The 16,589-nt window shown below is 37.8% G+C and overlaps 1 protein-coding gene across 1 annotated transcript in view; it reads left to right on the forward strand.

Moving 5' to 3' along the window:
- Window positions 1–9,597: 9,597 nt before the first annotated feature.
- Window positions 9,598–16,589, forward strand: part of baiap2l2a (BAR/IMD domain containing adaptor protein 2 like 2a) — a 36,800-nt gene continuing 29,808 nt past the window's right edge. The window contains exons 1-6 of the mRNA XM_057817058.1: window positions 9,598–9,738; window positions 9,939–10,014; window positions 11,359–11,445; window positions 14,866–14,927; window positions 15,054–15,125; window positions 15,199–15,279. Coding sequence (XP_057673041.1) covers window positions 9,685–9,738; window positions 9,939–10,014; window positions 11,359–11,445; window positions 14,866–14,927; window positions 15,054–15,125; window positions 15,199–15,279 — 432 coding nt within the window. The 5' untranslated portion in view covers window positions 9,598–9,684. The remainder of the gene's footprint in view (window positions 9,739–9,938; window positions 10,015–11,358; window positions 11,446–14,865; window positions 14,928–15,053; window positions 15,126–15,198; window positions 15,280–16,589) is intronic.

Below are 16,589 nucleotides of genomic sequence, written 5' to 3' on the forward strand. Positions count from 1 at the left end.
TCAACATGGGTAAACCTCAATCATGAGAGACAGAATGTGGGGGAAAAAACAGAAAATTACAGTGTTTGATTTTAAAAGACTTTATTTCCAAATTAGAGTGGAAAATAAGTCTTTGGTCACCTACAAACAAGCAAGATTTCTGGCTGTCAAAGTGGTTTAACTTCTTCTAACGGGGTCTAATGAGGCTCCACTCGTTACCTGTATTAATGGCACCTGTTTTAACTCATTATCGCTATATAAGACACCTGTCCACAAACTCATTCACGTGTCCACAACTCATTCACACTCCAAACTCCACTATGGCCAAGACCAAAGAGCTGTCGAAGGACACCAGAGACAAAATTGTAGACCTGCACCAGGCTTGGAGGACTGAATCTACAATAGGTAAAATGCTTGGTGTAAAAAAATCAACTGTGGGAGTAATTATTAGAAGATGGAAGACATACAAGACCACTGATAATCTCCCTCGATCTGGGGCTCCATGCAAGATCTCATCCCGTGGCGTCAAAATGATAACAAGAATGGTGAGCAAAAATCCCGGAACCACACGATCCAGAAGAGGACTGTGAGAATGTGTTATGGTCAGATGAAACCAAAATAGAACTTTTGGGTAGAAACTCAGCCTCTCGTGTTTGGAGGAGAAAAAATACTGAATTGCATCCGAAGAACACCATACCTACTCTGAAGCATGGGGGTGGAAACATCATGCTTTGGGGCTGTTTTTCTGCAAAGGGACCAGGACAACTGATCTGTGAAAGAATGAATGGGGCCATGTATCGAGAGATTTTGAGTGAAAATCTCCTTCCATCAGCAAGCATATTGAAGATGAGACGTGGCTGGGTCTTTCAGCATGACAATGATCCCAAACACACAGCCAGGGCAACAAAGGAGTGGCTTCATAAGAAGCATTTCAAGGTCCTGGAGTGGCCTAGCCAGTCTCCAGATCTCAACCCTATAGAAAATCTGTGGAGGGAGTTGAAAGTCCGTGATGCCCAACGACAGCCCCAAAACATCACTGCTCTAGAGGAGATCTGCTTGGAGAAATGGGCGGAAATACCAGCAACAGTGTGTGAAAAGCTTGTGAAGAGTTACAGCAAACGTTTGGCCTCCGTTATTGCCAACAAAGGGTACATAACAAAGTGACCAAATACTTATTTTCTACCATGATTTGCAAATAAATTCTTTAAAAATCAAACAATGTGATTTTCTGTTTTTTTCCACATTCTGTCCCTCATGGTTGGAGTTTACCCATGTTGACAATTACAGGCCTCTCTAATATTTTCAAGTGGGAGAACCTACACAATTACTGGTTGACTAAATACTTACTGTATTTGCCCCACTGTATATATTTTAAATTATACTAATTTATGTATCATTTTATTTATTTTATTCCTGTTTTTTGTCTTACAGATTTTTATACGTATAATGTAAAGCACTTTGAATTAATTTGTGTAGATTTGTGCTATACCAATAAATTTGCCTTGCCGAAGACTTGTCGAAGACTATCAGTGGCAGTGAATCTGTTAATATTAATTCATTCATATTATGTACCACTTATCCTCACTACGGTTACGGCTGATATCCCAGCTAACCATGAGCAGGAGGCGGTCTACACTCTGAACTGGTTTCTAGCCAATCGCAGTGAGTTAATATTATTATTATTGTTTCCCAAAACATGCAGACAACACAACTCATTAATGATTCATTATGAATTTTGAAAAGCAAGACCATAAACCAACAGATTTGGTTTGAATTTTTTACTGCTTACCTCTGCAATTTGTTGCTAAGCAGAAGTCACAAAGCACATTGGATAGTTAACCATTGAAAAAGCTTTTTTTCCAAATACAAAATACAGTTTTTGAACAATGCCCTCTAGAGGCACTTTATTTGCCCATTGTTCAGAGTCTCAAACCATGAAACAATATTTGACTCATGGGATGCCTTGCTGGAGGTCATATTAACCACTATGGGTTGCATATTTCCTTGCACGTTGCAGGAATCGAACCTGCTGGGAAGCAGCATCCGGAACCACTTATGCCCTTGCTTTTTTCCATGGAGGATTTTTATTTTGCTTCAGTGCAGTGAATGGTTTCCCTGCAAGCAGGCTTCTAAAATATATCTGTAATATACCCCCACAAGCTCCACCTCACAGTGTCTAATCATTTGTAGCTCAGCAGCACATTACGGGCATATATACTGTATGGGGACACGTGAGGCTATAAGTCAGCCTCAAGGTTTCCAGTGCATCAGCTCCACAGCAATAGAGATGACAGAATGATGACCCTGGTGGTGGCTAGTGGGTGTCTGTGCATGTTGCGTGATTCAGACCTGGTGAGGATCATTATATCACACACATGCACACACGAAACCAAGCGCTAATACAATGTAATGTTTTTGAGAACGCACACATACACATGTACATTTCAAGTCAAATCATGTTTTGATAAGTGACAGAATGAGTTAACCAGATAGATACTTTAAAGTAGCACAGGAAATGGATTTGCCCGAGTAAGACAATTGTGATGTTCATTCTCTGAAGGATTTGAGCAAAGACCTCTCCAAGTTGCCTGCACAGAGACCTCTTTAAGATGGAGTATAGGGGGATATTGTCTGCAGCAGAAAATAGCTTGCCCTATCACAGGAATGCTAGAATAGTAACAGGGATGACTAAGTACTCTATCAGGGATAAAATACTACAGCCTGACATTTAGAAATTACGTATTATTTTCATGTATTTTTGAGTGGGGTATTAGAATAAAATTACATCACATTGTTCACCTAAAACAATGTTTTTTATGTAGAGAGCACTAATGTTGGCATCTTTAAATTATTACTTTTTAATATGCCTCCTACAGTAATTACTAATATAAACCCCAATCAGAATACATTGTAAATCAATCTAATAGATGTAAAAAGCAAGTGGGAGAGTTTTTGACACTGACCAAATTCACCTTTAATTCAATCAAAGCGGCTCCTCTCATTCCCTTTAACTCACTGGCTGCCATTGACTGTGATAGGCATCCAATCCAAGGGTTGGCAGTGATCGTTTGATCGTCTATTGCTGACAGTGCTAGTAAAACATGACCACTCAGTTCCAGCCATGCATGTGGAAATGGATTTTTCTGTGACAGTCAATGACAGTGAATGAGTTAAATTTGGTGTTTCTGTGGAAAAGGAGGCAGCAAGTAGTACGAGACTGGAGTGCTGTCACTGTTCTTAGGCAACAGGCAACGTATATAACGTAGTGCATGGGTAGCCTACCACAAAACATGTGCATGTGACTTAAAGTGCGTATAATAGGATAAAAAAAAGTCTTATATAGCATTATTATGTAAATTACAGTTATATTTTCTTTTAATCTGCCATTTAACCCCACCTGCCAGAATAGCGCTATAGCGTCCCCAAATGGAGGATGACGTCGGCAGGGTCATGATTTCATCTGATTTAGAATTCGGCCCATTTAGGGGGAATTATTCAGAACGAGAAAAATGCGACGAAGTGAGCAGCAAAATGTCATTGTTTCAATCGCTCTACTCCAAATGTTTTTACGGGATGTTCTTTTTATCCAAGTATTTTTCCCCAATTGCTAAATAAATAGTTTGGTCATGACAAATAACAGTCTTGAGCTAAATGGGATCTGAAATATTCAAAATGCATTTATTCAGTACGACATGGAAAAAATTACTCCATAAGGGTCAAAACTGTCGACTTCACCTTTACTGTCGCACTTCCCGAATAATATTTTGTGCCACCGTAGTTAGTCCGGCTTTTATCATTTTGCTGCCCCGGCTTTGGGGAATGTAAACAAAACAAGAGGCGTGACAGCTAGCCGACCTGCTAACCCGAACTGAGTGACGTCTCAAAGTCTAATTTTCGCTTTTCAAAGAGAAAAAGTCACACAAAACTAGCACGGATTATATTACACTTCGGCAGGTTTGTCGATTGTCTTCACCGATCGGCTACCCGCCCCACGGCGAGCAACTTCCAGGTTGTTCCCCTGCTGTGGGCAGGAGAGCTCGTTTGCGGGGAAGCAGCTGGATAATGCCCGCCAGACAAACCGGCCTTCGTCAGAGGAGCGCATAGCTGCCACATGGTCAACATGAATATGGCGTAAATTAATTCTTAACTACACGGCGAATACGTAAACAGTGAGAGAGCAGCGTGCAGTTGTTGTGTGCAGCTAACAAGGAGGATGTGTCTGAGGAGAACCTTTCTACATATCCGTCCATGATCAAAAGTAAGTAAATATTCTTTTATTTAAAGAAAGCTTGTAGTGTTTACTTTGTAATGGCTGTATTCAGGGCCATTTTAACACCAAGTTGCCATTTCTGATGGGGTGGAAAATTTGACAGAACACCGGGCACACGAAGAGGGCAAAAAGTCGAGTATAGCACTCTCCCGGCGGGGGGGGGGGGGGGGGGGGGGGGGGGGGGTTGTACGACAAGCCGCCAGTCGTCTGCCGAGTGGCATTCTCGGTGGACAAGGAGCATTTTCAGCCACAAAACGCAAGCCACCTCTGTATTAAAACGTGTGCCAAAATCTCAGTATTTGACATTATACAAAACACGATGTTTACTCACTTCCTCGTAAATCCAATGGTCCCACAGTTATTGCACACTTGTCTTGGCCAATCTCGGGGTGAACGGGAACTTTCTAAAACCCAAAAAGGCTCACACGCCTCTCCCTGGTGCAGCTACAAAAGCCTGCAGCCGTTTGGGTGACGTGATGTGAAAAATAAACGAATTAATCCAAAATATCAGCTGAATCCGCAGTCCATCTGCATGCTATACAGCAATGCTGTACTGTGAGATGCCGACCCGGGTGACGCCACATTCGCAGTCCTAAACCCGAGACTGGAGCCGGAAGTTACTCATGACGCGGGATGCAAAAATTGAATAAATAAAACGATCACTTCTACACATATCCAAGCGGTCCATTCCATTCAGGAGCATAAAACACCACATGAAACATGAACTAAACATGCTTTTTGGTGTCATACGCACTTTTAGTGTGTACACAGACCTCATGTAACTGCCCACCACCGGTAATCTAAGAATATAGAGGCCTTAGGTCGGTTAGTCAGTCGTATTACCCAAGTCAGCATTTACATTTGGGTAATCATATGTTTGTGTTTAACTTGTCTGATTATTGACTACAGGTATGGTAATGTTTCATCAAATTCATTCTCTTTTGCCTTTGTATTTTATGCTTTGTTCAGTTTAGTGCTGTGCAATATGTAATATATTGCCAAAACGTTTTTATATCTTGTATTTTAAGCATTTTACATGCTTAATTATCGCCATAAATACACCTCTTCATGCAATACACATGTTGGCCAACAGATAGCACCCCATTTGCACTGACTTCATTGATGGGATTCCAAATGCCATGGTAATACCACAAAACAGCTTTAAAAAGGCCCTATCGCCACTCAGTATGACTAAATATATAGCCAATTACGTGCGTAATGCAGGCAAGACAATTGAAAATAGCAATACATTGCAGTCCATACAGACAACATTAATTAATTTCTTATTAATGATGTTATGCTTACTTAATATACAACATTCTTAATAGTCAAAACCACTAGTCACAAGTTTTAGCAGATAGATATTGATACATTTAACATTTGCAGCAGATAAGGTTAATGTCTTATCAAAAATAAACTGAATGGGTAAAAACTGTCATAATGGATGTACTATTTTTCAACAAATAATTAAAGGTTTATTCTGTCATGTAATATAAGTTTTATCACATGGCCTATATTATGATCGCTTTTTTCCATATCGCACAGCACTAGTTGAGCTGGACAATTTGCCCGAACTCTTTGATTGTTGATGATGACTTTATTTTAGCCTGACATTTCAAAGAAATGAAAGGATATGATGAAGCATTTTTAATTACAATGCTGTTTAACTCGTTGGCTGCCGGTGACAGTGATAAAAGACCTATCCTTTTGAACTGGGAGGGCTGGCATCTTCCTAGTTTGAATGGATTGGACATCTACTAGTGATAAAATAGTGATACACTGATTTAAATTCACAGCATAAAGATGAAAATACACATGATTGGACCTCTATCAACTTCAATGGCTGTAAAAGACTTGAAATTCTTCTCACGTATCCTGTGGGTTTTCAATGCCATCTAGTGTACAAGGCAATAACTGCTATCTGATTCTTACTGCCATGGCCTATAATTTATTAAACGATAAATAATGAATTTGGTAATCAAAGCTTCCACATTTTCCTTTCTCATTTCCACACACTTGAGTAGAACACATCAATACTCATCAGCACAACGCTGTGCTGATGCAGATTTATTATCATGATTCGTCAGAGCCATGAGTCTATGCAGTGTAATAATATGGGTTGAGGTAAGATTTTTTGTTGAAATATTCAACACACCATAGCCGTGTCTTTAAACTCTTAGACTAATACACAAAAATTGTCTCTGTATGTTTAAAGTTAATCTAAAATGTACGTATTATTTTATCTATACTGTTTATATACAGGTACTGGTATATATATATTTTTTGTAGCAGCTGTACAGCTGGCTATTGCTAGTCCAAAGATATGCTCATCTTCTCACACATTTTATAGCAAATCAGGCAAACACATTACTAGGTGCCACTGAACACATTATAGGATGTTGATTGATTGATTAATGCTCACAAGTTTGTTACTACACATTACTAACATTGTTTTCGCACTCACCCAACCACACATGGTGTCCCCCTCAGTAAAAGCAGACTGCAAAGCTACTTGTATTAGGTAGCATGTATATTCAGTGATTTCTCTTTAATTACTTTTCCTTTTAATCTTCTGTCTGTTCTTCCTTTCTCTCTCCCAAAACCCTTTTCTGTCCAGCTGATTTGTCTGAGTAAATGACACGATATATGCAAACACAATAAGTTTGGTTTAGTTTAATTAGTTAGAAATCCATAAAATACATACATAAATGCACATGGTTAAAAAAGCCAGAATTAGACAGAAGGCTAGTTTTCATCTGTACTGTGGTCCCCTTTCCAAGATGTAAAAGAAAAGCAGTAAAATACATCTACAAGAGAAAAACATGGTGAAAAAGGCATTAATGTAAGATTATCATACAGTGGGGCAAAAAAGTGTTTCGTCAACCACCAGTTGTGCAAGTTCTCCTACTTGAAAAGATTAGAGAGGCCTGTAATTGTCATCATTGGTAAACCTCAACCATGAGACACAGAATTTGAGAAAAAAACAACAACAGAAAATCACATTGTTTGATTTTGCAAGAATGCATTTCCAAATTAGAGTGGAAAATAAGTATTTGGTCACCTACAAACAGGCAAGATTTCTGGCTGTCAGAGAGGTCTAACTTCTAACGAAGTCCACTCTTTACCTGTATTAATGGCACCTGTTTTAACTCATTATCGGTATAAAAGACACCTGTCCACAACTCAGTCAGTCACACTCCAAACTCCACTATGGCCAAGACCAAAGAGCTGTCGAAGGACACAAGAGACAAAATTGTAGACCTGCACCAGGCTGGGAAGACTGAATCTGCAATAGGTAAAACGCTTGGAGTAAAGAAATCAACTGTGGGAGCAATTATTAGAAAATGGAAGACATACAAGCCCACTGATAATCTCCCTCCCTGATAATCTGGAGCTCCATGGAAGATCTCACCCCGTGGCGTCAAAATGATAACAAAAACGGTGAGCAAAAATCTCAGAACCACACGGGGGGACCTAGTGAATGACCTACAGAGAGCTGGGACCACAATAACAAAGGCTACTATCAGTAACACAATGCGCCGCCAGGGACGCAAATCCTGCACTGCCAGAAGTGTCCCCCTGCTGAAGAAAGTACACGTCCAGGCCCGTCTACGGTCCGCTAGAGAGCATTTGGATGATCCAGAAGAGGACTGGGAGAATGTGTTATGGTCAGATGAAACCAAAATAGAACTTTTTGGTAGAAACACAGGTTCTCGTGTTTGGAGGAGAAAGAATACTGAATTGCATCTGAAGAACACCATACCCACTGTGAAGCAAGGGGGTGGAAACATCATGCTTTGGGGCTGTTTTTCTGCAAAGGGACCAGGACGACTGATCTGTGTAAAGGAAAGAATGAATGGGGCCATGTATCAAGAGATTTTGAGTGAAAATCTCCTTCCATCAGCAAGGGCATTGAAGATGAGACGTGGCTTGGTCTTTCAACATGACAATGATCCCAAACACACAGCCGGGGCAACAAAGGAGTGGCTTCCTAAGAAGCATTTCAAAGTCCTGGAGTGGCCTAGCCAGTCTCCAGATCTCAATCCCATAGAAAATCTGTGGAGGTAGTTGAAAGTCCGTGTTGCCCAACGACAGCCTCAAAACATCACTGCTCTAGAGGAGATCTGCACGGAGGAATGGGCCTCAATACCACCAACGGTGTGTGAAAAGCTTGTGAAGGGTTACAGAAAACGTTTGGCCTCCGTTATTGCCAACAAAGGGTACATAAGTATTGATATGAATTTTTGGTATTGACCAAATACTTATTTTCCACCATGATTTGCAAATAAATTCTTTAAAAATCAGACAATGTGATTTTCAGATTTTATTTGTAGGTCTGTTACAACAGTGAAGCTATATACTAATTTCAAAGTATCATCACGATTTTGCAAATAGTTTAAACATTTTTACCAAGGGCGCTGGAAGTCACTCACAGCAGGGGGTGCTGAGGATCTTATTTTGTTTTTCCATCCAAAAACAGTCGTTTTGGTCCAAATTTGTCATGATCGTGCATTTACTCCATACAAGGCGTGCAAAATGGCAACACACGCATGTTGGATAGTTTATGTACTACTACTGGGCTACTACAAAGACAGCGTTCTATTTCAGCTACAGTGTGTGTTGGAGTTTTTGTATTGGAAATAAAAGTATTATAAAGTTATTGTTAAGTAGTATTTCAATTCAAATCCCCGCAGCTAGACGACGCAATGCAAAAACACATTTGATAACTAAAAGGTCCAATAAGCCTCTGTTTAACACCCACGTTTCACAACACTCAGTCTAAACGTTTCACAACACTCAGTCTAAATCAAAATCTTTTCCTCGCTGGGCACAATCATAAACTATCATAATCATCTTTATTTTCGACCTCAAATTGAATTTTAGAAAATTTCACTGTTTTTGTAAAGAAAAAAAAAATCGCTAATCGCTGTCAACCGTTAACTTTTACGTTCCTAAAGCACCTTATTCAGCATGACCTGGTAGCAAGCAAGGTGTTAGGTGGTGACCATTTCACTAACAAAAAAAAAAAAAAAAGCCTTCTCAACATATTTAATATGCTATTATTTAAATATGTTTTATTCATTGATTTATTTTTAAGAAGAAAAAAAAAAAAAACCAAGGGGTGCTGCAGCACCCCATCTTCCGTGGTATGGTCTGTAATAAATGAACACACATTGCCTATTTCAGTTTTAAATTCAGCACACACGGCAAACACTAAGTCACGGTTTACAGGATGTGCCGTTGTGTTTTATGGCCAGGCTGTGTTTAATTATTTACTGCAGAGTGTTCAAGTCACATCTGAGTCTATTAACACCAACCATAGCAGCCTTCTGCGTTTTTTCAGTCCAGTACGTACAACTCTGTTTCCTGGATGAATTAAGACCTGGACGCTCTCACTGAGTTTCATTGAGAGTTACACAAGGGTGGATATTAACATGTCTACAATGCACAGTGAGCAGCTACATCGATCAACCTTGGGGATTTACTCAGTAAGTGACAAATTGTGCATGCTGAAGGTAGCATAATTTGAAAAATACAAGGAAAGTAATTCTGTTATATACCTATGAAGGAAGTATTTTAGATGTGACTGGTAATGAACAAATCCGTATGCGTATTTTGCTTTTAATGTCTCTAGTTTCATTTTCCCGGTTTTATTTTTATTTTTTTAATTATTTTATTTTTTTAACAGAGCTTGATGGATGAGTTCAACCCCGGCCTGCAAAATCTTGTGTCACTGGGACACAGTTATGTCCGAGCTTTCCAAGGTGAGACAGAGGCAAAAAGAATAAATGTGAAAAAGGGGGGGGGGGGGGGAAGATAATTAGAAACTTTTATTTCTTTTGTCCTTTTGTGTTGCTTTCACACTCCTTTGTTCATAAGTGCTGTAAAGTAAACAAACTATAACGTCAGCCGGCTGTTTCAAGAAACCTCATTCCAAAGTCCACATTTGTTGGGACTATTGTAATGCTCTAATGTTTGTTTAATGCAGGCTTGTATCCAAGCAAAGCGGAAATCTGCCTTATTTTTTGGAACCGAGAACGGAAAAACTAAATCACATTTATGGGACATACGCTGGTTTACAGTGGATATAAAAACTTTACATGCTCCTGTTCAAATACAAAGATTTTGTTTTATAAAGAAATGACACCAAGTTAATCATTTAAAAATACATTTTCTACCTTTAATGTCCGAATATGTGGAAATTGACATCTGAACTTAATTTGGGGCTAACCGGAGGCACTATAAATAGTGGTATTTAACATGAGTTTAATGGCTTGGTTCATTCTTAAAACAGTAACATCGAAAGATTTTGCTCGTTATCTCATTTGTATGTTTATACTGCCCTTAATAACGTTTTTTTTTTTTCACTAGTTGAGTTGGACAGGTTAATGTCGAGTCTAAAAAACAAGACTTTTTTTTTTTTTAAATCATCTTCAATGAATGCCAAGAGATTTGAACGTGGTGGTGTCTATAATGCTGTCACAACCAAATGCAGAGTTAATTCAAATATTTACTATTTTAATATTACTAAACCAACACAGTATGACGAATTGATGCCCATACAGTAGATACACTGCAAAAACACACCTTAAAATTAGTTAAATTATCTTTTTTTCAGTGTAAATCCACTAGAAATAAGTGAAATTATCTGCCAGTGATCCAAGTGAATTTTACTCACTTAGATTTCTTGAAATAAAAAATTAGCTAGCTGAAAATAAGATTAATATATTTAATCTTAAAAAAAAAAGCTTGTTTGTCAGAAATTACTTAATTCAAGAATATTGTTCAAAACATTATTTGAAAGCAATTTGTTTCTTGTTTTAGGTGAACAATTACCAACTTTGATATTTACGGGCTTAATAAGAACAAATAGTAATATTTACTTATAGTAAATGGAATAATCTGACGCATTAATCTGGTTACTAGTTTTTTACACTCAAAACAAGAGGGAGAAAAATTATTTGACTATATCCAAGAATCTGTTTAAGAAGTTGTAAATTGCAGTGTACAGGGAGATCAACAATGTTTTTATCTTTAACTCGTCTACTTTCTGACGTTTGCATTTCATGTCATGTCACTCATCATTTCTCATGATTTATGTTATTCAGCTCTGGCTGTTAAAAGTGAGGCTTACTTCACTGCACTTTCTCAGATGGGCGAGCAGGCCTTCCACAGCTTCTCCTCACGTTCAATAGGTAAAGTGAAAGCATACATTACAAACATCGGTTTAGATGACATTACTAGTGAATGGCAAAACCAAAAGCAAAAGGCTATTTGTATGTTTTATTGAGGAAGATTCAAAAGAGCATAGGTAGCCAAGATAACCGTGAATGTCATACTAGTCACAGATTGCAAGTGATACCAAAGCTGTACTACAGAATATCAAGGCTTTTGTCTCCAATGGTTTTACAATCAAACCCTTTGACCTGCTTGTGTCCATGACAACAGAAGACATGTGAGTGTGTTTATCGTGTATCCAGGAGGGTAGGGTATCAGATGCTGGCATGAGGTCAAGGGCGTAGGTTTGCATAGGGACGGTAAGGACATAACACTACCAACTTTTCAGGATGCTCAACTTGTCCCCACCAATCTTATTTGCATTATATAATGACTTCAGTTATATAGGTAATTTAGATTGTCTTCCCATATATCGTAAGGATCGAATTGACAGTACCATTATTAAGTGAATTACGGTACTTTAATTATGTTCAGTCTTACATTGACCCCTTTTCACTTAGTGAATGTACCAGTCCATTTTCCCCCCTCAAACGCATGTTTGATTGGCTGATGACTTGATCCCCCACACAAACAGCATTCACCCCCCCCCCCCCCCCCCAAAAGATATACAACATGCTGCCTCCTCTGCCCCCTTCGCAGATGAGGGATATTAGAATTTTTTTTTTCGCCAACAGCAGCCACTGTAAGTAATGTAAAAACGTAAATGTTGTGTAGGTGGGGAACACACCACTAATTTTGCTACTGAAAGTTTGACCTGCAACAGAGTTAGCATAACATTAATCTGTGCGAATTTCTTGAACTTAAGGAGGAAGCGGTTTTTGAGAGAAATATCCTCCTGGATGTTTTGTACTGTTAACATTAATTAAACTGTAAGAAATGTAGTGAACCAAGGTTTACCTCCTTCTCCTCAGTTTTCATTTTTATTTTATTTATGTGGTCTTAAAGCAGTCCAAACCAGCTTGTTGACTAAGAAGTTTTTCCGTTATATTCAATTTATTTAGACAGACAATTTTGAGTGGTATTAAGACAAATGTTTATTTTTTTTGCATTACTGGATACTTAAGAGATGATAAACAAGTTTGTATTTCTTGTGTTGTTAATGCAATTTGTATTCAAATAATCCAATTTAAATTTGCTAATAAAATCCAGACATATATTCTGTAAGTTTTCAAAATGTTTCTTTAGGAGTTTTTTAAAACAAACCTTTCAATCGAATGGTGTATCACCTGAACCAATACATGCAGTATGCACTGCAAAAACATACCTCCTTAAAACCTTGGGGGGGATATTCCCTTGTTTTCAGTGTAAATCTGCTAGAAATTAGTGAAATTATCTGCCCGTGCTTCAGGTAAATTTTACTCAGATTTCGTTAAATAAGAAAAATAGCTAGCTGACAAAAAGCTTAACAGACTTATTTTAAGCAAAAAGTTTGTATATTTAATAGGGCTGTCAAACGATTAAAATTTTTAATCGAGTTAATTACAGCTTAAAAATTAATTAATCGTAATTAATCGCAATTCAAACCATCTATAAAATATGCCATATTTTTCTGTAAATTATTGTTGGAATGGAAAGATAAGACACAAGATGGATATATACATTCAACATACGGTACATAAGGACTGTTTGTTTATTATAACAATAAATCAACAAGATGGCATTAACATTATTAACATTCTGTTAAAGCGATCCATGGATAGAAAGACTTGTAGTTCTTAATAGAAAAATGTTAGTACAAGTTAGAGAAATTTTGTATTAAAACCCCTCTTAATGTTTTCGTTTTAATAAAATTTGTAAAATTTTCAATCAAAAAATAAACTAGTAGCCCGCCATTGTTGATGTCAATAATGACTTACTCAATGCTCATGGATGCCTATAAAATCAGTCGCACCCAAGCGCCAGCAGAGGGCGGCAAAACTCCATAAAACACAACAAGTGAGCGTTTCAATGTGTACTGTCATTTAAAACTCTCTGAGCGGGGCATCTGCGTTAATTGCGTCAAATATTTTAACGTGATTAATTAAAAAAATTAATTAACGCCCGTTAACGCGATAATTTTGACAGCCCTAATATTTAATCTTAAAAAAACATTTGTCTCAGAAATGTTCTTAATTCAACAATAGATATTGGCATTGGTATATTGATATTTTTTACTTGATTTAGGTGAAAAATGACTGACTTTATAGATGCTTGGGCTTAATAAGAACGAATAGTCATTTTTACTAAAAGTACTGTAAGTGGAAAAATCTGTCGGCTTAACCTATTAACTAGCGTTTAACACTCAAAACAAAATGGAGAAAATTATTGGACTAGATTTAAGAAAAATTATCATATTAAGAAATTATACTTAAAATTTGCAGTGTGAAAGTTAGTATAAGTCAATACAGATTTATTTTACATTAATCATTTAGTCTATCAATGAATTAGGTTCTTATTGGTGAGAAATGTAGCCCTGACCACCGTTCACCCAATCTGTTTGGTCTTGTTAAGTAACATTAAATCATTTTTGAAATGTAATAATGGGACTAGTGTTTTTTTATGTTTTAACATAGATAATAACACTGCTTTTATTTAGTTTCATTTTTAATGAATAAAGGGTGACCCTAAAACTAAAAGTAGTTTACGTATAATATGATGTAAAATGTTCTGTAAAAAAAATTGTATTCTGGAAAAATAAACAAACAAACAAACAAATGGAAACAATCAAGAAATTAAACCTATCCAAGTTCGGGGCCTTTAAAAAAATTTTTTTTGGGAGGGGGGGGGATCGACCTGTATTATGTGTTTGGGGTCACCGATCTTTTAGAAAGTGAGAGCTACTTATTTTTTACGAATTGATGTGAAGAGATACCTATGAGAAAAGCAGTTCTGGAGTTGTATGTGTGCAAAATTGCCTTCAATTATATTTTAACTCATTGGATGCCAATGACGCCGATAGACATCCAATCCATTTGAAATGTTAAGGCATTCGCTGCCATCTTCTAAGTTCAAATGGATTTTACGTCTACTAGTGATACTCATTTGGAATTCACAGCAGAAGGATGAAAAGAGACGCATGATTGGACGTCTCTCACTATCAATGGCATTAAATGAGTTAATTAAGTATAGTACTCATCTATATGTTGCGACAACAGTTAGGGCAATATACATTAACAAGGTGGGAAAGAAATACATGTACATGTACAAATATATCTATGCAAGTAATTACCTTTTTCACTGCCTCAATACACATGTCCTAGAAAATGTCCCTCATTTGTGAGGTATTTGTTGAGCAGGCACTATGTTATAAGCCCCTCAATATACAGGAATAATAATAATAATAGTAAAAAAAAAAAAAAATAGAATCTACATATAATTGTTTTGTACTCATCTTCAAGGAGATGTTTTGATTCAAATTGCCGAGAGCCAAAAGAGACTTACCTTGGAGCTTGAGGGGATGGTAAGTTATATCGTCACTCATCTCAATTTCACAGTTCTTGATAGAATGAAATAATCAAGAAGAAGAAATAAGAATAAAAATATTTTTTCACTTTTACCTTCACTGTCTATGTATGTGTCACACTAGTTCCGTTGGTTTACTGAAGATATTCTTCAGGAGATGGAAAGCAATGTCCGTCTAGACAAAGACTACATATCAGTGAGTGAAATAAGTCTTATTATTCTGGGGTAGTGATCAAAGTGAAGTACCTGATTTAATTTCTGTCTCACAGGGGAGCAGAAAACAGTATGAAATGAGTGTCCACAGTCAGGCAGCAGCAATGGACAGACAGCTAAGGCATACTGCTTACCAGGTTTGTAATGCTACACTGTTTTATATAGTATGTGCAGTATGTGTTTATGGTCTACAGTGAGGCTGAACGATTTAAAAAAAAAAATTCTTGATTGCAATTTTTTTTCGCGGATACATACGATAGCATAATGCAAATGTGATCATTTCTGTTACATGGCAATATTTTACATTTGAATGTGCCCCCCCTTACTACATTGTTGAGGTATCAGATTGGTACTCAATACTGGCAGCAGCTCCTCAAAATCTAATGACTCTGAGTCAAATTATAACGGGACAATTACGGTCGGGCAAATAAGTATTTAGTCAACCACTAATTGTGCAAGTTCTCCAGCTGTAAAATATTAGAGAGGCCTGTAATCCTCAACATGGGTAAACCTCAACAATGAGAGACAGAATGGTGAAAAAAGACAGGAAATCACATTGTTGGATTTTTAAAGAATTTATTTGCAAATCATGGTGGAAAATAAGTATTTGGTCAATACCAAAAGTTAATCTCAATACTTTGTTATGTACCCTTTGTTGGCAATAACGGGGGCCAAACGTTTTTTGTAACTCTTCACAAGCTTTTCACACACTGTTGCTGGTATTTTGGCCCATTCCTACATGCAGATCTCCTGTAGAGCATTGATGTTTTGGGGCTGTCGTTGGGCAACACAGACTTTCAACTCCCTCCACAGATTTTTCTATGGAGTTGAGATCTGGAGACTGGCTAGGCCACTCCAGGACTTTGAAATGCTTCTTAGGAAGCCACTCCTTTGTTGCCCCGGCTGTGTGTTAGGGATCATTGTCATGCTGAAAGACCCAGCCACGTCTCATCTTCAATACCCTTGCTGATGGAAGAAGATTTTCACTCAAAATCTCTCGATACATGGCCCCATTCATTCTTTCCTTTACACAGATCAGTCGTCCTGGTCCCTATGCAGAAAAACAGCCCCAAAGCATGATGTTTCCACCCCCATGCTTCACAGTGGGTATGGTGTTGTTCGGATGCAGTTCAGTATTCTTTCTCCTCCAAACACGAGAACCTGTGTTTCTACCAAAAAGTTCTACTTTGGTTTCATCTGACCAAAACAGATTCTCCCAGTCCTCATTTGGATCATCCAAATGCTCTCTAGCGAATCGCAGACGGGCCTGGACATGTATTTTCTTCAGCACGGAGATACGTCTGGCAGTGCAGGATTTGAGTCCCTAGTGGCGCATTGTGTTACTGATAGTAGTCTTTGTTACTGTGGTCCCAGCTCTCTGTAGGTCATTCACTAGGTCCCCACGTGTGGTTCTGGGATTTTTGCTCACCTTTCTTGTTATCATTTT

This window comes from Corythoichthys intestinalis, chromosome 16 (genome assembly GCF_030265065.1).
Source record: "Corythoichthys intestinalis isolate RoL2023-P3 chromosome 16, ASM3026506v1, whole genome shotgun sequence".
In the NCBI taxonomy this organism is placed as follows: domain Eukaryota; kingdom Metazoa; phylum Chordata; class Actinopteri; order Syngnathiformes; family Syngnathidae; genus Corythoichthys; species Corythoichthys intestinalis.